Below are 24803 nucleotides of genomic sequence, written 5' to 3' on the forward strand. Positions count from 1 at the left end.
TGCAACATCGCGTGGCGTTCGGGGACCGTGCCTCTGGACTGGCAGACCGGGGTGGTGGTCCCTCTGTTCAAGAAGGGGGACCGGAGGGTGTGTTCCAACTACAGAGGGATCACACTCCTCAGCCTCCCGGGTAAGGTCTATTCCAAGGTACTGGAGAGGAGAATCCGACCGATAGTCGAACCTCGGATTCAGGAGGAGCAGGGTGGTTTTCGTCCCGGTCGTGGAACACTGGACCAGCTCTATACCCTCCATCGGGTGCTCGAGGGTTCATGGGAGTTTGCCCAACCAGTCCACATGTGCTTTGTGGATCTGGAGAAGGCTTTTGACCGTGTCCCTCGGGGTGTCCTTTGGGGGGTGCTCCGGGAGTACGGGGTCCGGGGCCCTTTGCTCAGGGCTGTCCGGTCCCTGTATGACCGGAGCAGGAGCTGTGTTCGCATTGCCGGCAGTAAGTCAGACCTGTTCCCAGTGCATGTTGGACTCCGCCAGGGCTGCCCTGTGTCACCGGTTCTGTTCATAATTTTTATGGACAGAATTTCTAGGCGCAGTCAGGGGTCGGAGGGGGTCCGGTTTGGGGACCACAGGATCTCATCTCTGCTGTTTGCAGACGATGTTGTCCTGATGGCTCCATCAAACCCGGACCTGCAACATGCACTGGGACGGTTTGCAGCCGAGTGTGAAGCGGCTGGGATGAGAATCAGCACCTCCAAATCCGAGGCCATGGTTCTCGACCGGAAAAAGGTGGCTTGCCCTCTCCAGGTGGGTGGGGTGTCCTTGCCCCAAGTGGAGGAGTTCAAGTATCTCGGGGTCTTGTTCACGAGTGAGGGAAGGATGGAGCGTGAGATCGACAGGCGGATCGGTGCAGCGGCTGCAGTGATGCAGTCGCTGCATCGGACCGTTGTGGTAAAGAGGGAGCTGAGCCGAAAGGCAAAGCTCTCTATTTACCGGTCGGTCTACGTTCCTACCCTCACCTATGGTCATGAGCTTTGGGTAGTGACCGAAAGAACAAGATCGCGGATACAAGCGGTCGAAATGAGTTTCCTCCGCCGGGTGGCTGGGCGCTCCCTTAGAGATAAGGTGAGGAGCTCGGCCACACGGGGGGAGCTCGGAGTAGAGCCGCTGCTCCTCCACGTCGAGAGGAGCCAGCTGAGGTGGCTCGGGCATCTGTTCCGGATGCCTCCTGGGCGCCTCCCTCGGGAGGTGTTTCAGGCATGTCCCACCGGGAAGAGGCCCCGGGGAAGACCCAGGACACGCTGGAGAGACTATGTCTCTCGGCTGGCCTGGGAACGCCTCGGGATCCCCCCGGAGGAGTTAGAGGAAGTGTCTGGGGAGAAGGAAGTCTGGGAGTCCCTGCTCAGACTGCTGCCCCCGCGACCCGGCCCCGGATAAAGCGGCAGAAGATGGATGGATGGATATATATATTAATATATATATATATATATATTAATATATATATATATATATATTAATATATATATATATATATATCATATATATATATTAATATATATATATGATATATATATATATATATATATATATATATATATATATATATGTATGTATATATATATATATATATGTATATATATATATATATATATGTATATATATATATATATATATATATATATATACATATATATATATACATATATTATATATATATATATATATATGATATATATGATATATATATATATATCTGATATATATATATATCATATATATATATATAATATATATATATGATATATATATATGATATATATATATAATATATATATATATATATATATATGATATATATATATATATATATCATATATATATATGATATATATCATATATATATGATATATATATATATATATAATATATATATATATATATATATATATAATATATATATATCATATATATAGTATATATATTATATATATATATATTATATATATATATATCATATATATATATCATATATATATCATATATATCTATATCTATATATATATATGATAACATATTATGTTATGTTTAAACATATTATATATATATTATGTTATGTTTAAACATAAAATAAATAAAAAGAAAATTAGTGTGCCTTGATTTTCTTTAAATGTCTTTTACAGCCCTTTTTTTTTTATTTCTGCACTTTCTGGTCATGTTCCATTCATTAATCATTTTTTGCTCCAATTTGTAAAATTAAAAAACTGGGAACAAAATAAAAAGACTATCAACTCTATAGTTGATAGAAAGTATTCACAGCGCTCGACTTTTTCCACATTTTATTACGCTACAGCCTGAGTCCGGATTAAATTCATTATTTGCCGTGGACTTCTGGCATGAAGTCAGCAGCAGCCGCACTTTCACTCTGCCGCTGCTTAAAAAACTTTTACCCACAAATCTCAGGAAACCGGGAGCAAAAGATGACCAAATGTGGAGGACACAAGTCTGGTAGCACTGTTTATTATTATCTTTGTTTTACGTTTAATTTGATCAAGCATTTGAAAAAAAAAAAAATGGGAGAAACTGCCAATAAATAGGTTTAGCAAGCTTGTAGCATTATGCTGGAAAAAGACTAAAATGAGTGCCATTTTGAACAAAATATGCTGTGATTAATTTAATCACAGCATGGGAGCACACACATGTTCCTGTCTCACCTCATTGCCTCTGGGAGCACACACATGTTCCTGTCTCACCTCATTGCCTCTGGGAGCACACACATGTTCCCGTCTCACCTCATTGCCTCTGGGAGCACACACATGTTCCCGTCTCACCTCATTGCCTCTGGGAGCACACACATGTTCCCGTCTCACCTCATTGCCTCTGGGAGCACACACATGTTCCTGTCTCACCTCATTGCCTCTGGGAGCACACACATGTTCCTGTCTCACCTCATTGCCTCTGGGACCACACACATGTTCCTGTCTCACCTCATTGCCTCTGGGAGCACACACATGTTCCTGTCTCACCTCATTGCCTCTGGGAGCACACACATGTTCCTGTCTCACCTCATTGCCTCTGGGAGCACACACATGTTCCTGTCTCACCTCATTGCCTCTGGGAGCACACACATGTTCCTGTCACCTCATTGCCTCTGGGAGCACACACATGTTCCTGTCTCACCTCATTGCCTCTGGGAGCACACACATGTTCCTGTCACCTCATTGCCTCTGGGAGCACACACATGTTCTTGTCTCACCTCATTGCCTCTGGGAGCACACACATGTTCTTGTCTCACCTCATTGCCTCTGGGAGCACACACATGTTCTTGTCTCACCTCATTGCCTCTGGGAGCACACACATGTTCTTGTCTCACCTCATTGCCTCTGGGAGCACACACATGTTCCTGTCTCACCTCATTGCCTCTGGGAGCACACACATGTTCTTGTCTCACCTCATTGCCTCTGGGAGCACACACATGTTCCTGTCTCACCTCATTGCCTCTGGGAGCACACACATGTTCCTGTCTCACCTCATTGCCTCTGGGAGCACACACATGTTCCTGTCTCACCTCATTGCCTCTGGGAGCACACACATGTTCCTGTCTCACCTCATTGCCTCTGGGAGCACACACATGTTCCTGTCTCACCTCATTGCCTCTGGGAGCACACACATGTTCCTGTCTCACCTCATTGCCTCTGGGAGCACACACATGTTCCTGTCTCACCTCATTGCCTCTGGGAGCACACACATGTTCCTGTCTCACCTCATTGCCTCTGGGAGCACACACATGTTCCTGTCTCACCTCATTGCCTCTGGGAGCACACACATGTTCCTGTCTCACCTCATTGCCTCTGGGAGCACACACATGTTCCTGTCTCACCTCATTGCCTCTCAGGTGGTAGCCGTACTCTGATAGAAGGTTGGAAACTTTTTGCACGTTGACGGCGTCGTTGAAGGGCGTGGCGTCTCCAATCTCTCCTTTGTTGGCTGAAACCTGAGAAATAAAGCGGGTAAGAAGCGCTGGAGTTGCTCCTGGTGGGGAGAGCCCCCTTGTGGCCGTACCTTGCCCTGCAGGCACTCGATCAGATGGCCCACAGTCATTCTGGACGGGATGGCGTGAGGGTTGATGATGATGTCTGGGGTGAGGCCTTCACACGTGAACGGCATGTCCTGAAAACAACAACAATTTAGCAGGGCTGTCACCATTTATGGGAATAATTGTGTAATCCAATAAAATCATTAACTATTTATCCTTTTTCTTCCACTTTATCTGACCCTGGTCACGGAGTCAGCAGTCCGAGCAGGACGGCTTCCCTCACCCCAGACACTTCCTCTAGCTTCGCTAAGGGTATCCCAGCGCAACACCTCCCCAGGAAAGGCTCCCCTCTACGGGGAGGAGCAGCGGCTCTACTCCGAGACTTCTCCCATGTGAAAGAGCTCCTCACCCCATCTCTAAGGGAGTGCCCCACCACCCTCCAAAGTAAACTCATTTCGACCACTTGCATCCGCAATCTTGTCCTTTTGGTCATTGCCCAACGCTCATGACCATAGGTGAGGGCAGGAACCGAGCTTGACCGGTAAACTGTGTTGGGTAGAGTTACTTTTAAAAGTAACTCATTACGTTACCTTGTTACTGCCCTATAAACTACAGCAAGTACTCTTGCATTACCATTAACTAACATTATTGTATAACCTATATCGTTTGCCGACGATCCTTTCACAGTAACATATTAGCAATTAGGCCGATGCAACAGTGAGAGACCTGTACCCAACCCCAAGGCGAAGGGCCGCAACCCTCCAGTTCATTGGGTTGAGCTCCAACATGTGGCGGCAGAGCTGTGGGGCTTTAAGCAAGCCCACACCAGCCTCTCCCCCCAACACCAGAGAAATGGAGCGTCCGGACCCCTCAAGGAGTTGAGTTCCAGGGCTTAAACTGCGCAGAGGTGAGGCTAACTATATCTAACTGGTGAAGCTAAACCAAAGCTCAGGCTCTTTCCCCCACAGCTTGGGGACATTCAACGTCCTTACAAGTAGAGGCTGTGTGTGTGGACTAGGCTGTCCACTGCCCAGTCCCCTCTGCACCGGGCCCAGTCCCCTCTGCACCGGGCCCAGTCCCCTCTGCACCGGGCCCAGTCCCCTCTGCACCGGGCCCAGTCCCCTCTGCACCGGGCCCAGTCCCCTCTGCACCGGGCCCAGTCCCCTCTGCACCGGGCCCAGTCCCCTCTGCACCGGGCCCAGTCCCCTCTGCACCGGGCCCAGTCCCCTCTGCACCGGGCCCAGTCCCCTCTGCACCGGGCCCAGTCCCCTCTGCACCGGGCCCAGTCCCCTCACAATGTACAAGTCAGTCAGACTAAACACACTACACCGTCTCACTGAATTAGATTAGATAGACTGAGGAATGAACACGTTTTATATCTGTTGCTGTTACTTAAGGGAATTCTACCACCCAGTGTTACCATGGTGACCGAACCAGCTGACTATTTCTTACCTTAGCACAGACTCAATACTATCTCTATAAAGGGTCAGCATAATATTTGTGTTTATTGTGGGGTGGAAAATATAATAAATATTATCAATTTGGAGGCCTTCAGTCAACAGATTTGACCTTTTATCTGCTTAAAATGTATATAGAAATATCAGTGTAAAATAGAAATATCAGTGTGCAATAGAAATATCAGTGTACAATACTACACTAAAAGTCAGCTACTAAAAGGTTTAGAGCTAAAATCACCCGTTTATTGGTTTTGTTTTGCTCAAGTCCTTTTAGCGTCACATAATTCCAGTTCAATACATTTGTCTAGTTTTGTGGTCCTTTCAAAGACCCTGAGAGCATGTCCCCCAGAAGAGAGTACCTCCTGTCTGTACTGGATACCGCACGTTCCCTTCTGTCCATGTCGGCTGGCAAATTTATCTCCAATCTGAGGAATCCTGACAGAGCGCACCTGGAACAACATGAGCATGTCAACGTGAGAGGTGGAGGTGTATGAAGCGGAGACTAAAGCTTCTCAAAGTATGGGGCAAGCCTGTTTGGAGGGGCGCAGAGCTGTGCCATGGGGGGAATGCATAAGGGTTAGGAGAACAGACAAACATCCAGGGTTAATCTCTACAGGCACATGCTCTAATGTACGTGCCAGTCCCAGCATTGCAGTTGCAGATTAAAGGTGGAATGGAAGTTTTTCATCAGCAATTTTTTTATCATATTTCCTCGTGGCGTGGATAAATCATTTGTCCTGCCACGTATCAATCATAAAATGCACCCATCGCTCACCTGCAGCCGCGTGCGGTTCGTCCCCACGTTTCCGCGTGCCTAAGCGCATGGATCTATCATAATATAGTTCCCTCAGTGTACGGGGCAAAATGAAGACGGAGAAAGACAGTTCGAGCTGACTCAGAAGTGGACAGAAATCTACAGGAGACGAGAGATGTGATGCGCTCCGTTGCGCTAATAAACAAACGCACGTGTGTGTTGTATCAGTCCACACGGGGGAGGGGCAGTGCACGGAGGAGTGGCATGTGCACGGGAGAGTGGCATGTGCACGGAGGAGTGGCATGTGCACGGGAGAGTGGCATGTGCACAGGAGAGTGGCATGTGCACGGAGGAGTGGCATGTGCACGGGAGAGTGGCATGTGCACGGGAGAGTGGCATGTGCACGGGAGAGTGGCATGTGCACAGGAGAGTGGCATGTGCACGGAGGAGTGGCATGTGCACGGGAGAGTGGCATGTGCACGGGAGAGTGGCATGTGCATGGGAGAGTGGCATGTGCACGGAGGAGTGGCATGTGCACAGGAGAGTGGCATGTGCACGGAGGAGTGGCATGTGCACAGGAGAGTGGCATGTGCACGGGAGAGTGGCATGTGCACGGGAGAGTGGCATGTGCACGGGAGAGTGGCATGTGCACAGGAGAGTGGCATGTGCACGGGAGAGTGGCATGTGCACAGGAGAGTGGCATGTGCACGGAGGAGTGGCATGTGCACGGGAGAGTGGCATGTGCACGGGAGAGTGGCATGTGCACGGGAGAGTGGCATGTGCACAGGAGAGTGGCATGTGCACGGAGGAGTGGCATGTGCACGGGAGAGTGGCATGTGCACGGGAGAGTGGCATGTGCACAGGAGAGTGGCATGTGCACGGAGGAGTGGCATGTGCACGGGAGAGTGGCATGTGCACGGGAGAGTGGCATGTGCACAGGAGAGTGGCATGTGCACGGAGGAGTGGCATGTGCACGGGAGAGTGGCATGTGCACGGGAGAGTGGCATGTGCATGGGAGAGTGGCATGTGCACGGAGGAGTGGCATGTGCACAGGAGAGTGGCATGTGCACGGAGGAGTGGCATGTGCACGGAGGAGTGGCATGTGCACGGGAGAGTGGCATGTGCACGGAGGAGTGGCATGTGCACTTCCGCCTGCGTTCTCAAATCGCCGAAAAATCGTTCATTGCGCCTTTAAGTCCATTCAAACAGCGAAGCCTGTCCAGTGTACTTCATGTTCCTGGTGAACGAGCAGACTTCACAACATGTGCCTGTTACATTGACATCGAACCATCAATAGGCTTTTATTTAGTGTCTGCATTACAGTTTGTGCCTTGACAGAGCAGTATTTTCAGATAAACCAGAGCTCTCTGGTTCACAAAGAGCAGCAGAGAAGTATATTTATATCTTTTTTAATTATGGGGACTTTTCACTAATAAAGATGTACTTTACTCGAAATACGCAGGCTTAATCCTCAAGGTTCTTCTTTTTTTTAAATTTGGCTATAAACAAATCAAATCAAATCAATTTATTTTTGTAAGGCCCAAAATCACAACAACAGTTGCCTCTGAGGGCCACAGGGAGAAATGAATCAACAATGTCTGTGGTGGCGATGGAGTCAGACAATGTCTGTGGTGGCGAGGGACGATGTCCCAGGGTCCAAGAGCACATGTGAATGCAGCTCAATCTTGCCCCACATCATGTATTTATTTTCCTCACAGCCCGTTTGATCATGTGACGCTTGTAACAAATCTTTACCGAAAAGTGTGTGGTGTGGCTCTGCTTCATGTGAGTCATAATCATTGCAAAATATCCACATGTCTGTGGTCTCCAAACTTTGTGTTGTGTCTTAAATTGCATAGGTTTTTTAAATCCTCTCGTGTGCAGTCAACCAAAGCCCTATTAGAATACTTCTAAGTCTGTGATTGTGATAGGACTTTATGTGATTACATGCGTTTGCTTTGGTTGGGCATGAGCATTATGGACAAATGCTGTGGTCCTGGTTCTCACCCGGATCTTGCAGAACTTGTAGCCCTCCTGGTTGAGCGTGACCATGACCTGGTCCACGATGCCGGTCTCGGAGGTGCGCAGGAAAGTGCTGCAGTCGCGTTTGGTGTAGCGCCGGTTGGTGGAATCCAGCTCATCTTCGTTCTCTGGCAGAGTCACCGTCTTGCCGATGATCACATCCTCTCCTGACACACGAACGCCCGGAGCAATCAGCCCATCGTCATCCAGTTTATCATAGATCGCATGGCGCATTCCTGCACACGCAACACAATATTACAGCTCAAAATGGTCCCAAATTACTTTTTGGAGCAGATATCCAATATTTGTCTTGTTGCTGTAGCCTATAACAAATATTTGCCAATACTGATTTTATGATTTTAAAATACAAGGCAAAGCCCAATAATTCATGTTATAGTAAACAAGTCTGTGTAATCCCTTATTTGTCGAGGAGTGTTCCACTGTAGACAAATCTGAATCAGAAAGAGGTTTATAAACAGAATTCACAAACTAGGAACACACGACAATGAATAATAATAGTTGCAATATATATTTAAAAAAAAGGGCATGCAAAAAATGTGACTTCATATAGTCAGACTTGGTCTGACTATATGCACAATTCACAGTTTATACAAAAAGATTCAGTTGTACTCATTTGGACCCTTTTTTTTAACTTGATGTTTCGATTCTCATCCAAGAGTCATTCTTATTCTGTGGATCTAGTCCGAGAGCTTGGATATTTATCCTACTCTTTGCTGTGTAAGCCCTGCCCACCTATTGCCCACGCATTGCCCACTAGGTTACGGTAAATTAAAGTTCACAAATTAAGTTTGCGCTGTTGTAAAAACAACTACCGGTAATTGTATTTGTCTGGGATCTAAAATAATTTGAACAATGACTTAATTTAAGAGACGCTAAATCTCAGTGGGACTTCATGTTAAGTAAAGGTCAATGACGTGTAAACATACTGCATCCTTTTTAGCTGTGAGTCTCTTCTACTTCCACACTGTTTGTTTAAAAATACATCTGATGCTCTGAGGACAAATTGGGAAGGACATATAGGACTAGAGACTGTGCAAACACAGAACATTTTCAATATCAAACTAATACCTTTATTTGAAAAATAACAATAAAACGTCCGGCTTTGGAGAAGGGCTGTGTGCACAGGCTCCGCCCGCTGCGGCAGAAACTAGCATTGAAAATATAGTTTGACCCACAAGAACAAGAAATGAGTGGACAAGGAAAACACAAGCCTGGTAAAACTACGGGACCAAGACAAACAAAGTTGCCGACTCACGGCCCCATATAAAAAACGTCCCGCCTTGCAAGCTAACGAGGTTAACTCTTCACCCACGGAAAAACAGAGTTCTGCCAGCCTGGATAAAGAATCTCACGGCGCACATGAATGTGTCAAATTAAATGCAGCGTGATTTGGCTTCGCTCAGAACGAAAATGAGAGCAATGATTGGAACGACCCGACTTGAACAGTTTGAAAGCGACTTAAGGAAGCTGTAAGAGGGGAAAGAAGCTGAACAGCATATTTCAGATGATATAGATGAGCAGCAGACACTGAGGGCCGAGATGGATGTGAACCCTAAACCTGACCCCTAACCCTAACCCAAAAACATTGACTAACACAGCAGCCAGATGCATGCATCATTGTGGTTATAGCCAGAGATATGTACATTAGGACATGGCCAAGAAAAAATGTAAATCCTCTCTTATTCCTTTAAGGATATGATGGCTTCTTTCAACTCTGAGGGATTTGAGCTTTGTTCAGGGATCAGTTCAAAGTTTATACAAGCAGGAGTACGTGCTACTTTTAAGGCTCTGAGGTGAATCCGTCACTCCCAGGAGATTTATTGGTTTTTAGTCTATTGAATGCACTTTGAATTTCAGTAGTTATTATTTCAGCACAGAATGGTTTGTTTTGCTCTTCGGTCATGGCAGTGTCCAGGAAAGATTGTATTCATTTTTTTTTGTTTCATGATATTTTGGTGAAACTTTTTTGTAGAAGGATTCAAACAATGATTTTGTTGGTCTTGTGTGGTTAAAATGACATTCCATCTCGTATTCATTTTATTTTTTTCTCTTTTCATTTCCTGTAGAATTAGAGGATCATTGTTTTTGGCATGTTTAGCTTCCAACAGTGTTAGTTGCTATTATTTAGTTGTAAATTGTTTAAAAAAAATGTCGCTATCTATCTATAAATATTCTATTTATTTTTTCACCTCTATAGTGAAATTCATGGTTAAACTCATGTTTAAACATTTTCACATATATTGTTTTTAGCAGTTATAATAGATATTAGTGGCCTACAAAACATCAAAATGTATGTTTTATGATCATAGAGGAGCTCAAATTGTAGTAAGGCCTAAGCTTTCTAATGATGCATCACACTTGCATGTGGAACGTAAGATCCTCTTTTAATAAGCATTGTGATTTGGGTATGTCCAACCATTGTGCACAGGGCAAAATGGTAAGGAGTGGGTTTCTTGTAAGTATATAATATCTAATTTGTAATTAATCAGTTTTGTATCTTCGTATGCCATTAACATTAAAAGATTCTATTCGTAAACACAGCTCTCTGGTCGAACACAACACACAAAAACAGGAACCACGAATACAGAACACAATAGAACAAAAAAATGCAAAAAAAAACATTCAAAGAGCCCACAGACCAATCCAAAAAGGGATTATATGTGGCCGCATCCGGCCCCCCAGACGTTTTAATCCGGTCCGCTAAACATTTCTAATTTATATTGAATCATTTCTGATATATAGCGTTTTTATCGCTAGAGTCCCACAGTCCTTTGCAGCAGCTGCCTCTCCCCTGCCAAGGGCTGAGTGCTGACGCGCACTAAACTAGAGATGAGCAGAAGTCTGAGTGGGGAAAGAGACGTGTGGTTTTGGGGAGCACGAGGGAGAGACCGTTTCTAATGTGGAGCTAAAAAACAAGAAAACAAACTTCTGTGATCATGCCCTGTGAGGAAAACATCCTAACTAGTGCAAACCTGGACAGATCAGGAGCCACAGGTAAAAACACAGGTCAGAGTGTAATAAAGTATGAACATGACAGAGTGAAGCTGCTTTTAGCTCGGATTGTCCACACTAATGTGACTGTGAACACAAAGCACTCATTTGATTCACTACATGAATAATTTGTCACTAGGATAAGTATAAACTATAAAAATAGTGAGCCCATATAGAGTTTGTGCAGCAGTAGCAACAGGTCTGTGATAAACGGTTCAGTCCATGTTCCTGTCCCTGATGCATGAATATGAAGTCTTTCACCTGTGGCAGATTTGTGCAACATTGTCCACATATAACTATTACTAGGCTATATAAAGCCATTTATTTCTTATTTTTTCTACATTATGCTGGGCCCGTGACCCAACCAGTGCGTCGAAATGCGGCTCACGGCCCAAAATGAGTACGACACACCTGGATTAGAAGATGGAGGGAAAACCATTTTCTAGGTTAAAAATAAGGTTGGAACACACTGGCCCACATTGGGCAAATGCATGTCTCCAGTAAAGTCTAGGTCCTTTCATTGAAACAAAGGGAAAAAAGAAGTCAGACTGGGTCCGGTAGTGATCCAGTGCCAATGCCTGCTCTGGTGTAGGAAATATTTTTTTCCCATCCACGTTCATCCTCAGTGTTGTGGGATAAAGCAGAGCGTACTGGTAATCCATTTCTCTCTCAGGTGAGATTTCACTTCAAATGTTTTGCATTTCTTGAGTTGAAGAAAGACGTGGGTCTCGTTTAATCCGGGTTGACCCGCACCAAGACGCTGTTTATCACCGTTTATCACAAGTTGTGGAACTTGAGAATAATAGGTCTTGGACGCTGGTCCGAGTCGGTTTGGGAGCCAGGGAATCAATCTTGATTTATTTTTGTCGGCTTCAGTTGGAAGTTTTAAATGTTCAGGGATCCAGGTCTCCAATATTTTACCACATCGTTCCCTTCCTCTTTAATGCCGACAATGGCCTTCCTCGTGGCGTGGATAAATCATTTGTCCTGCCACGTATAAATCATAAAACGCACCTACCGCTCACCTGCAGCCGCGTGCGGTTCGTGGCCACGTTTCCGCGTGCCTAAGCGCATGGATCTATCATAATATAGTTCCCGCAGTGTACGGGGCAAAATGAAGACGGAGAAAGACTGATCGTCCATACCGCCTTTAACTCCTCTTTCAAACCATCTTTTCTCCTGCTTAAAACCTTCACCTCACCGTCTTCAAACGAGTGATTAGAGGCTTCAAGATGAAGATGCACGGCATTCTGTGGTCCTGAACTAGTATTTCTTCTGTGCTGATAGAGCCTCTTGTGTAGAGGCTGTTTTGTCTCACCTATGTACCGTTCTTTACAGCTTTCTTCACTGCATTGGATCGAATAAACTACATTGCTCTGTTTTTGAGTTGGCAACTTGTCCTTAGGGTGAACCAGTTTTTGTCTTAAAGTGTTTCCTGGTTTAAAATAAACAGGGACTTAGTGTTCGTGGTCTAAAAATTCTCTGCAGTTTTTCCGACAGGCCAGACACATAAGGGATAGAAACACCCTTCCTTCTCTGTTCTGTTTCCCTTTTGTCCTGCTTCTTGGTTCTCTTCACTCTGTTGAGAGCCCAAGCGGGGTAACCACAGGCTGAGAAGGCATTTCGGACATGTTTTTCCTCTTTCTTCTTGCCCTCTGAGCTGGTGGGCACACCTTGAGCTCTGTGTTGTAAGGTTCTGATCACACCCAGCTGGTGCTGTAGTGGGTGGTTGGAACCAAAGAGCAGATACTGGTCCGTGTGTGTAGGTTTCCTATATACACTTCTATTTGGAGTTTCCCGTCCTCTCCTCTGATCGTGGAACAATCAAGAAAGGCCAAACGATTCTCCTTAGCGTCTTCTCTTGTAAACCTGATATGTGGGTCCACATATCAGGAACATAGCGAAGCCACAGTTTTGGGGCAATGCCTGAGAAGGAGGCCAGTGCAGTCTGGTCCTCACTGCTGCTACTGCCTCAGCGGTCGGGATGCAGGTGAACAGGGACACAACATCATATGAAACCATGAGGTCATCTGGCTCCAGTTGGAGATGTTTCACTTTATCCACAAAGTTGTGCGTGTTTTCCACATGATGTACCGAATTCCCCACAAGTGGAGCCAATATAGTTGTTAAATGCTTGGCCACATTGTAAGTGATGGAATCTGTGCTGCACACTATGGGTCTGAGTGGAACATCCTTTTTGTGTATTTTTGGAAGGCCATAAATGCATGGCATGGCTTCCCCTGGATACAGTCTGTAATACAGAGGCCGGTCTATCACTTCCTCTTTTTCCAGCGTCTGTAAACAGTCTATCAAACTGTCTATCATCTGTACTAATGTTGTTACTAAAACTATTAAACTACAACCACTGCTGCAACAACTATTACTAATAGCATTGTAAGGTCAAATGATGGCAGAGTCGCCTCACAGCAAGAGGGTGGCGAGTTCAACTCACGAGTTGTTGTCTGGGTGGGTTTCCTCCGGGCACTCAGGTTTCCCCCATCGACCCAAAACATGCACAATAGATAAAATCCTAAAACTAGAGTAGAACTGACCAAGACTAACTCAAAATGTGGATATGGATCTCCTGCTCCTGGCAGCATTGAAGGATGGGTCAAATGCAGAGGACAAATGTTCCTAAAAGGACAATAAAATGTACCTTAACCTTTTTTTAAGACGGTGCAATACTAGTCTAGTCTTAATAATGCCTTTGTTTTCTAAACAATCAGGTGTCGACGTCGTGCCCAACCAAAACTGTTGCTCAAAGCCCAGCAGTCATGTTGCTGCTACTACATTAAGAAATACCTTTACTTACCCTGGCATGTTTCTCGTGTTGGCTTTTCAAAGATCTCCTCTTGGTCGAATCCTTTCTTAGACTCCTGCTCTTTGTATGAACGATAGAACACAGACCTGGGTCACACAAAGTAGATCAGGGTTAGTTAGTTAGTTAGTTAGACCCAAAAGAGGACCCTGGACTGGAGAGGGAAATAGTAGATGCTAAACTGGGTTAAGCCCAGAAACCAGAATAGTGAATTGGCCACAAAGAGTTTCTCATCAGACTAGAAATTTGTGCCACTACTTCTACAGACTGTGGATTAAAACTTGGTGTACTTGAAATGTCTGATGTTTAAAAAATTGTAGATAAACACTGTATTGCATGAGATTTGAACATGGGAGACAGAGCAGGTTTGTGTTTGTGTGACTCCAGACCTGAAGAAGCCCCGGTCGACAGCAGAGCGGTTCATGATGACAGAGTCCTCTTGGTTGTATCCAGTGTAGGACGCAATGGCCACAATGGCGTTTATGCCTGGAGGAAAAGACCAATAAGAAAGAGACAAGGATTGAAGTATTCGTGCACCTAATAAAGGCTAGAGTATATTGCCATATTGTTTTTGCTGCTGAAATATCCATATGGCAAGAATAAATATAAATGTGTAATGTTTAAGTCTTTGATCTTTTCTTTTTGTATTTTTCACATTGACTGTAGCATTTGAGGATCCTTGTTTTTGGCATGTTTAGCTTCCAAAAGCTTTAGTTTGTTCTGTAAATTGTTATAAAAAAAAATCATATAGAATGGTGTATATTGGTGGATATATACAGTAATAGATCAAGCCTATATTGTGTATTAATTTGCTATAGTTGTTTATAGATTTACCAGTATTTTGGAATTTATATGTTTAGCTGACATTAGATATTTCAAATACACAGTCTCCACCAGAGACTAGGATTCACTCAGAGTGGTTTGCAATCAGATCTATAACTTTAGTATAGAAAGTGAAGGCGCCTCCTGGTGGAGCATTATACACTTATCAAAGGAAAAACACTTCCATTAATAGTTCCTTTGACCAGTACAAATCTGCCATCTTTATCTTTGTGTTCAAAACTGTTCAAAGGCTATACTGCTTGAGCTAATATGGCCACACCCCTCTTGTGTCGTATGAGGAATAGTAGTCTTATAACCAAATTTAGTTATTTTTTTACGTTCTACACGAAAACACACTGCCCACAGGCCGATCCAAAAAAGGATCAGAAGATGGAGGGAAAACCATTTTCTAGGTTAAAAAAAAGGGCCAACATTTTCAACTGGGTATTTATAAACTAATGTTGGGACATTGCTTTACATATGAAGGGAAAAGTTTGCGTCCTAAATTGTGACTAGTGACTCGTTACTTAGCCACGTGTGGTTTAATGCGTCACCTGCTGGCAGCTCTCGGAAGCGCAGGTACTCCATGGAGCGGGTGGTGACCAGGGGCTTCTGTGGGTAGTAGAGCACGTGGGCCAGAGTGTCCATCCTCACGTGGAAGTTTGTGATGTACACTCCCATAGCCTGCTTCCCCATAGCTGACTGGTACGTGTTCCTGGGAGACTGAACAACAAAATGCAAAATAAAGTATTAATTGTACAAAGAGGTAAAGTATTACTTAATTCAAATTGTACAATTAATTATCTAAATTGTCAATTAAACAATTAACTGTCAATAATTCCTTTAAAGAAACATTTAAAACTTAACATTAAGAATATCTTATTAATTCATAATTTCATGGTGTTGGTGCAACCATACATTTTATTTCTTTATGTATTTGTTTGGCCCGTCAGCTTTATTAGACAGGATAGCATAAATGACATTCAGTAAAGTTTACTCAACCCAAATCCCGGCTCCGACAGCCAGGATTGGAACAACACTGCTGTTACTGTGATGTCACACAAAACTGTGGAAATGTGTCACTGTTGTTTCAATAAAAATGCACTTTTGAGTGTTGGTGGATGACCCTAAAGCCCCGTTCACACCGCAGCGTCCAGTTTACATTCAAAGTCTATATGGACGCGCGTCTTGGGCGTCCAGCATTTTTGTGGCGCAAATCCTGCGTTTTGAGCGTCGGACGCAACGTGGCGCATCCAAAGCGTCTGACGCAGAAATGTTGAGCTTTGTTCAACTTTTCTGCAGCAGACGCGGCGCAGCAGCAGAACGAACGATCCAGTGACGTGCTACGCCCGACCGGGAAGAAGACTCAAAACAAACCCCGCAATTAAAAAAAATCCTCAAGGCACAGCTCTTGGGAGCAAATAATGATATTCACTAAACTCTGCTCAACTCTGAAGTATCTGCGGGTCCCAGACAAGCCCCGGAGCCCATCGCATCAGTTTTTGGACTTTGTAAAGTTAACACACGGAAGCCACTTTCTTCACGTCATCGCACAGCTACACAGGGAAACACAACAGCCCCTCCACTGAGCATGTGCGCTGGACGCCCCAAACACGCGTCTGCTGGTGAGTTTATATTTTGGACGAGGCTTCCAACTCCTGCGACGCAGCGGTGTGAACGTGGCTTAAAGCCCTGTGGCATGTGCCGAGCAAAGACCGTCATTTCCGATGTCAGAGCGGCACAAACACGACCAGAGCGGCACAAACACGACCAGAGCGGCACAAACACGACCAGAGCGGCACAAACACGACCAGAGCGGCACAAACACGACCAGAGCGGCACAAACACGACCAGAGCGGCACAAACACGACCAGAGAGGCACAAACACGACCAGAGCGGCACAAACACGACCAGAGCGGCACAAACACGACCAGAGAGGCACAAACACGACCAGAGCGGCACAAACACGACCAGAGAGGCACAAACACGACCAGAGCGGCAAAAACACGACCAGAGCGGCAAAAACACGACCAGAGAGGCACAAACACGACCAGAGCGGCACAAACACGACCAGAGCGGCACAAACACGACCAGAGCGGCACAAACACGACCAGAGAGGCACAAACACGACCAGAGCGGCACAAACACGACCAGAGCGGCAAAAACACGACCAGAGAGGCACAAACACGACCAGAGCGGCACAAACACGACCAGAGCGGCACAAACACGACCAGAGCGGCACAAACACGACCAGAGAGGCACAAACACGACCAGAGCGGCACAAACACGACCAGAGCGGCACAAACACGACCAGAGCGGCACAAACACGACCAGAGCGGCACAAACACGACCAGAGAGGCACAAACACGACCAGAGCGGCACAAACACGACCAGAGCGGCACAAACACGACCAGAGCGGCACAAACACGACCAGAGCGGCACAAACACGACCAGAGAGGCACAAACACGACCAGAGCGGCACAAACACGACCAGAGCGGCACAAACACGACCAGAGCGGCACAAACACGACCAGAGCGGCAGGTACAGCAAAGGCAGAGCTGCGGAGCGGTGCAGACTCTGGCTGTGAAGCGGGACGGGGAAGAGAGTGCTCTCACCAGGTTAATATCTCAAGTTGAACCTGCTGGCAGCTGATGCCACATCCTAAACAGTAAGACATTGAGCGACACAAAGACACTTTGCACATTGTCGTCCATGTGATTTGTGTGAATAGTTACTTTGATACATTCACGCATTTATGAGGAAATGGACTTCGCTGCTCCGGTTTCAGTGGGGGCAAGGAGGAGGTGGACAAGCATCAGCGTTTAGTCCTGGTTTAGAGACAAGACCATTGTGGGAGTCACTGCTATTTTACTGTTGTTGGCACCGACTGACTGACTGGCACCGTCCTCGTGCCACATGGGCAAATGTTTGAGGCAGATGCTTGACCGGTGCCTCACGTTGTCTTTGCATTGCAATGTATACAGCAGACAAATATCACCGAATCCTCCTCAGCACCTTCTTTTTGTCTCTGGTCATATTTGTGCTGCCCTGACGGGTTTAGCGGAGCACGTGCCAGAGAGCTTTAGGGTCATCCACAAACACTCAAAAGTGCATTTTTATTGAAACAACAATCACATTTCCACAGTTTTCCTGCTAATCTGAGAGACATCACAGTAAAAGCAGGGGCCCTTCTGTAGAGAAATGGACTGGACCAGATCAGCATAAGCCCTCAGAGGTTTGACAAGTGAGTAAGATTTTTTTTAATGGTTGTACACTGCGAAGTCGTCGTCATGTCGACATCTTCGTTATAGCAATAGTAGCAATAGCAGTAGTAACAATAGCAGTAGTAGTTATAGCAATAGCAGCAGCAGCAGCAGCAGCAGCAGCAGCAGCAGCAGTAATAGCAGTAGTAGTAATTGTTATAGTAGTAGAAGTAGTAAAAGCAGTGGTAGTAGTCATAACAGTAGTAATAAAAGCACTATTAGCAGTGGTGGTGGTTGTTGTTATAGTCATAGCAGTAGTAGTGACTTCCGGGTGACGTCTGTTTTGAGAGTTGTTTGTTCGCTATTTTCTATCGTTAATCCACAATTATACACAGACTTTCATTGGTGCATTTATGAAATTTCCCCATGTGGGACAATAAAGGAATATCTTATCTTATAGCAGGGGTCGGCAACCCGTGGCTCAGGAGCCGCATGCGGCTCTTAAGCGCCCTCCTAGTGGCTCCCTGGAGTTTTTTAAAAAATGAATGAAAATGGAACTAGATGAGGGGATATATTTGTTGTTTTAATACGGTTTCTGTAGGAGGACAAACATGATGCAAACATTGTTAACGTTTTCCAATACTTTAATTGTTTTATAGTAAATATAAAATTTCAATATTCTTGTCAACAAAGATTTGCGTCATAGCCCGCAACACACGTGGCGGGTGCCCGTTTTAAACAACCCATAACTAAAGAAAGCTGATAACAGAGGATTCAAGACAGAATGGACCTCCTGCTAATAATGCCAAAAAGTCAACACTGAGAAAAAACATTTCATGCGTCAGACTGAATTATACAAATACAATTAAATAAGGATGTAAAATGTGGACTGCTAAACATAAGGTCAATTTCCTCCAAACGGCTTTTAGTTAATTAATTAATGATTGTAACATAGATCTTCAGCTCCAACTGAAACTTAGCTTCAACAAGATGATTATGTCAGTAGAGCTGGGTTTCGATTCAAATTTCAAGAATCGATTCGATTCAGATTTTTACGTTTCAAAATCGTTTTTTCCCCGATTTCTCAGATCCCATCCGATTCGCTCCGATTTTGAAAGATAATCCAGGAGTCCTGAATTATCTTTCTTGAAGGTAGATTGAAGTTCACTGAGGGAAATGTAGAAAATAAGTTTTATTTTTTTAATTAAAAAATAAATAAATCGATCTTTGGACGTACGAATCGATAATCGGTCATTAATATGCGAATCGATTAAAAATCGGAAAATCGATTATTTCAACCCAGCTCTATATGTCAGACTAAATGAGTTTACCCCACCCGCCCATGTTAACCCCGCCCATGTTAACCCCGCCCATGTTAACCCCGCCCATGTTAACCCCGCCCATGTTAACCCCGCCCATGTTAACCCCGCCCATGTTAACCTTCAGACCACCAGGAGCACAGGCCAAGGTGGTGCTCTGGCCATGATCTCACACTCAAGCCTACTCACAAGTCCTAAAATTAACAATGCATTTTGCTCATTTGAATGCCTCATGCCATCAATCACGTGTCCAAATTGGAGAAACCAAAAAGAAGTTTTGTTAATAGTTCTACTAACCTCCTGGTCCCTATTACAGCCAATATTCAGTGACATGTCATGCATGTCAGAACAGCTTTAGTCCGTAAGTGACCAATTTGTCGACTTGACCATGAATTCTCTGAAATCTGCTCTTGATGAACCAATCAGAAATTACGCTCCAGTGACTTACCTACGCATTTCTCTACCCGGAAGAAGGACCAAAACAACCGATAAAAAAAATCACCCAGATGCAGCCCTTGGAGCAAATGATGATATTGACTAAACTCTGCTCACCTCAAGCATCTGCGGGACCCAGACAAGCCCCCATCGCCTCAGTTTTTGGACTTTGTAAAGTTCCCAATGAGGTATGGTAGTTTTTCCTGGCCGAGATGGAGGGTCTACCTTGGGACATTTGTCTAAGGACACGGGATGCCGGGACATTGCCAAGCCCCTATAAAAATTGTTTAATCTGTTTTTCACCGTCGCCCTTCGAGGCAACTGTGAAGCATAGCCACAGAAAGTGCAGATCCTTTTTTGTAATGTACCGCTTTTCTGTTTATTCTGCTTGTATCCCTTTTATGAATGGGGAGGCGGGTCCGAGGCTAGGCGGAATCTGTGAACTTAAGCCATCCGCTGTGCATGCGATTTTGATTTATGTTGGGTTAAAGTAAAAGGTTCTACATTTCCTATCATTATTGGCAGCTTAAACAGGCACAAAAACATTAGGCATCACCATTTCACCCTAAACAGATAATGGTAACTGGGGCTCTGAGGAGCGGATTGTTACAACTGCTGTTGTGATTTTGGGCGCTACAGAAATAATTTGTGAACAAAGTGAACTGTAGTTGTAGTAGCAATAGAAGAAAGTAACGGCACTAGTAGTTATAGCAGTGGTTGTAATATTAATAGCAGTAGTAGTAGTAATATTTTTACCAGTAGTAGTAATAGAAGAAGTAGCAGTCATAGTAGTAGCGGTTATAGCAGTAGCGGTTATAGCAGTAGCGGTTATAGCAGTAGCGGTTATAGCAGTAGCAGTTATAGCAGTAGCAGTTATAGCAGTAGCAGTTATAGCAGTAGCAGGTATAGCGGGTATAGCGGGTGTAGCGGTTGTAGCGGTTGTAGCGGTTGTAGCGGTTGTAGCGGTTGTAGCGGTTGTAGCGGTTGTAGCAGTTGTAGCAGTTGTAGCAGTTGTAGCAGTTGTAGCAGTTGTAGCAGTTGTAGCTTATAGCAGTTGTAGCAGGTATAGCAGGTATAGCAGGTATAGCAGGTATAGCAGGTATAGCAGGTATAGCAGGTATAGCAGGTATAGCAGGTATAGCAGTTATAGCGGTTATAGCGGTTATAGCGGTTGTAGCAGTAGCAGTTATAGTAGTAGCAACAGTTGCAGTAGAGATGGTTTATTACCTGGTTGTGGTCAGGAAAGGGGATGATGGACGCACACACTCCCAGGATCATGGAGGGGTGGATCTCGCAGTGGGTGTAGGTGGAGCAGTAGGCCACACCCTTCTCCTGGAGGTCATCGGGGGTCATGGCCAGCATCACCGTCTCCTCCTCCAGTGTGTCGATGTACTCCACCACACCTGAGGCAACCAGATCCTGCCAACTGAGAACCACTAGCAGGTTAATACATGTGTCCATCTCCCCACACTGGAGAGGGTGTTCTTCAGGTTCAGATGGAGTCCTAGTGTGGTGTGGGTGCGGTCCTAGTGTGGTGCGATTCTGGAGTGGTGTTTGTATCATGTGGTGCTGGTGTGGTGTTGCCCAGTGTGATGCGGGTGTGGTCGTAGTGTGGTCCTGGTTTGGTGTTCATATCATGCGGCACTGTGTGGTGGCGTCGCGGTGCAAGTGTGGAGCTGTTGCGGTGCTAGTGTGGTGCTATTGCGGTGCTAGTGGGGAGCTGTTGCGGTGCTAGTGTGGAGCTGTTGCGGTGCTAGTGTGGAGCTGTTGCGGTGCTAGTGTGGTGCTGTTGCGGTGCTAGTGTGGTGCTGTTGCGGTGCTAGTGTGGTGCTGTTGCGGTGCTATTGTGTGGTGCTGTTGCGGTGCTGGTGCGGTGCTGGTGTGGTGCTGTTGCGGTGCTGGTGTGGTGCTGGTGCGGTGCTGGTGTGGTGCTAGTGTGGAGCTGTTGCGGTGCTAGTGCGGTGCTGGTGCGGTGCTAGTGTGGTGCTGTTGCGGTGCTAGTGTGGTGCTGGTGCGATGCTAGTGTGGAGCTGTTGCGATGCTAGTGTGGAGCTGTTGCGGTGCTAGTGTGGTGCTATTGCGGTGCTAGTGTGGAGCTGGTGTGGTGCTGTTGCGGTGCTAGTGCTGTGCTGGTGTGGTGCTAGTGCGGAGCTGTTACGGTGCTAGTGCGGAGCTGTTGCGGTGCTAGTGCGGTGCTGTTGCGGTGCTAGTGCGGTGCTGTTGCGGTGCTGTTGCGGTGCTAGTGCGGTGCTGTTGCGGTGCTAGTGTGGAGCTGTTGCGGTGCTAGTGTGGTGCTGTTGCGGTGCTAGTGTGGAGCTGGTGTGGTGCTAGTGTGGTGCTGTTGCGGTGCTAGTGTGGAGCTGGTGCGGTGCTAGTGTGGAGCTGTTGCGGTGCTAGTGCGGAGCTGTGGCGGTGCTAGTGTGGAGCTGTTGCGGTGCTAGTGTGGTGCTGGTGTGGTGCTAGTGTGGAGCTGGTGTGGTGCTAGTGTGGAGCTGTTGCGGTGCTAGTGCGGAGCTGTTGCGGTGCTAGTGTGGTGCTGGTGTGGTGCTAGTGTGGAGCTGGTGTGGTGCTAGTGTGGAGCTGTTGCGGTGCTAGTGTGGAGCTGTTGCGGTGCTAGTGTGGAGCTGTTGCGGTGCTAGTGCGGTGCTGGTGTGGTGCTAGTGTGGAGCTGTTGCGGTGCTAGTGCGGTGCTGGTGTGGTGCTAGTGTGGAGCTGTTGCGGTGCTGGTGTGGAGCTGTTGCGGTGCTAGTGTGGTGCTGGTGTGGTGCTAGTGTGGTGCTGTTGCGGTGCTGGTGTGGTGCTGGTGCGGTGCTGGTGTGGTGCTAGTGTGGAGCTGTTGCGGTGCTAGTGCGGTGCTGGTGCGGTGCTGGTGCGGTGCTAGTGTGGTGCTGTTGCGGTGCTAGTGTGGTGCTGGTGCGATGCTAGTGTGGAGCTGTTGCGATGCTAGTGTGGAGCTGTTGCGGTGCTAGTGTGGTGCTATTGCGGTGCTAGTGTGGAGCTGGTGTGGTGCTGTTGCGGTGCTAGTGCTGTGCTGGTGTGGTGCTAGTGCGGAGCTGTTACGGTGCTAGTGCGGAGCTGTTGCGGTGCTAGTGCGGTGCTGTTGCGGTGCTAGTGCGGTGCTGTTGCGGTGCTGTTGCGGTGCTAGTGCGGTGCTGTTGCGGTGCTAGTGTGGAGCTGTTGCGGTGCTAGTGTGGTGCTGTTGCGGTGCTAGTGTGGAGCTGGTGTGGTGCTAGTGTGGTGCTGTTGCGGTGCTAGTGTGGAGCTGGTGCGGTGCTAGTGTGGAGCTGTTGCGGTGCTAGTGCGGAGCTGTGGCGGTGCTAGTGTGGAGCTGTTGCGGTGCTAGTGTGGTGCTGGTGTGGTGCTAGTGTGGAGCTGGTGTGGTGCTAGTGTGGAGCTGTTGCGGTGCTAGTGCGGAGCTGTTGCGGTGCTAGTGTGGTGCTGGTGTGGTGCTAGTGTGGAGCTGGTGTGGTGCTAGTGTGGAGCTGTTGCGGTGCTAGTGTGGAGCTGTTGCGGTGCTAGTGTGGAGCTGTTGCGGTGCTAGTGCGGTGCTGGTGTGGTGCTAGTGTGGAGCTGTTGCGGTGCTAGTGCGGTGCTGGTGTGGTGCTAGTGTGGAGCTGTTGCAGTGCTAGTGTGGAGCTGTTGCAGTGCTAGTGTGGAGCTGGTGCGGTGCTAGTGTGGAGCTGGTGTGGTGCTAGTGTGGAGCTGGTGTGGTGCTAGTGTGGAGCTGTTGCGGTGCTAGTGTGGAGCTGTTGCGGTGCTAGTGTGGAGCTGTTGCGGTGCTAGTGCGGTGCTGGTGTGGTGCTAGTGTGGAGCTGTTGCAGTGCTAGTGTGGAGCTGTTGCAGTGCTAGTGTGGAGCTGGTGTGGTGCTAGTGTGGAGCTGTTGCAGTGCTAGTGTGGTGCTGTTGCGGTGCCAGCTTACCTGTAGTTGTTGTATTCTCGCTCTTTGAGTTGGTCGATGTGCCGCCTCTTCAATAACAGTTTCTGTTTCTCTACGATGAGCAGCGGGCGACAGATCCGCCCCGCATCGGTGTAGATCCGGATCTCTCGCTCTCTGATATCTCTGATCATGGACACCTGGAGGCAGGAAAAGAACAATGACCATTATGTGTTCTTTATGTTTAACTCTGATATGATGCGTCTTTAACACTGATATGATTTTTTCTTACCTCAGATACGATAATGTCCATCTGTCGCCTCAGTTTCCTCAGTGTGTTCATGAGTTGTTCTGGGTCCTTGTGGATTCCAACCCAGCAGCCATTCACAAAGATCTTAGTGGCACTAGAACAAAATCCCAAGCATTTAATCATTCTGTGAAATGCCCCCTCTCATATTCTGTATTATTCTGTATTCAATACTCATATTTGTTATCCTTTAAAAAATAAAAAAATAAAAATTGTGAATTTAATGCTCCTGCACAAAGTCCCTGCTCAATAAACAAGGACAGTAGAGCAGCAGCACATTCTCGTCTCCTCATAGTCATTCTCATCCGCTCTATTTTCATGGTCTGACGAGGCTCAGGCTCGGGAATATATGAGCCAGGACATATGCTGTTCATCATCTGTTGAAATCGCTCAATTGATGAGGATTTAGTTGCATTTTGCTCGCTCTCGCTGTCCACTTCAGTGTAAATATCCTCAGTGTTGACTAGACAGTGTCACGGTGTCCTGTACACTGAGGGAACTATATTATGATAGATCAATGCGCTCCCCACGAACCGACGAGGCTGCAGGTGAGCGGTAGGTGCGTTTTATGATTGATACGTGGCAGGACTAATCGGTAGTCCACGCCACGAGGAAATGAGACTCAGATTTGGGCCCAAAAAATCGTCCATTCAACCTTTAAGACTTGGATACTAAAGGCCGACGATGACTTGAAAGCACAATTTCAAATAGCTTTGCAGCCCATCTTTAAGTCATTCATTATGTTTTCTTACAAAAAATAATAATAAAAGGAAACAATTTAAAATATCGCACATTA

At 46.4% G+C, this 24803-nt stretch overlaps 1 protein-coding gene across 1 annotated transcript in view; it reads right to left on the reverse strand.

Moving 5' to 3' along the window:
• polr2b (RNA polymerase II subunit B) overlaps positions 1-24803 on the reverse strand; it is a 66131-nt gene that overhangs the window by 3454 nt on the left and 37874 nt on the right. Inside the window, exons 13-22 of the mRNA XM_072459600.1 lie at positions 23993-24104; positions 23746-23900; positions 21053-21251; positions 15422-15590; positions 14435-14531; positions 14040-14134; positions 8201-8451; positions 5799-5888; positions 4009-4116; positions 3827-3940 (exon numbers count right to left, since the gene is read on the reverse strand). Of these exons, the coding sequence (XP_072315701.1) occupies positions 3827-3940; positions 4009-4116; positions 5799-5888; positions 8201-8451; positions 14040-14134; positions 14435-14531; positions 15422-15590; positions 21053-21251; positions 23746-23900; positions 23993-24104 (1390 nt within the window). The remainder of the gene's footprint in view (positions 1-3826; positions 3941-4008; positions 4117-5798; positions 5889-8200; positions 8452-14039; positions 14135-14434; positions 14532-15421; positions 15591-21052; positions 21252-23745; positions 23901-23992; positions 24105-24803) is intronic.

This window comes from Eucyclogobius newberryi, unplaced genomic scaffold (genome assembly GCF_026437365.1).
Source record: "Eucyclogobius newberryi isolate DKJ021-1_F unplaced genomic scaffold, fEucNew1.0.hap1 SCAF_24, whole genome shotgun sequence".
NCBI lineage: Eukaryota > Metazoa > Chordata > Actinopteri > Gobiiformes > Gobiidae > Eucyclogobius > Eucyclogobius newberryi.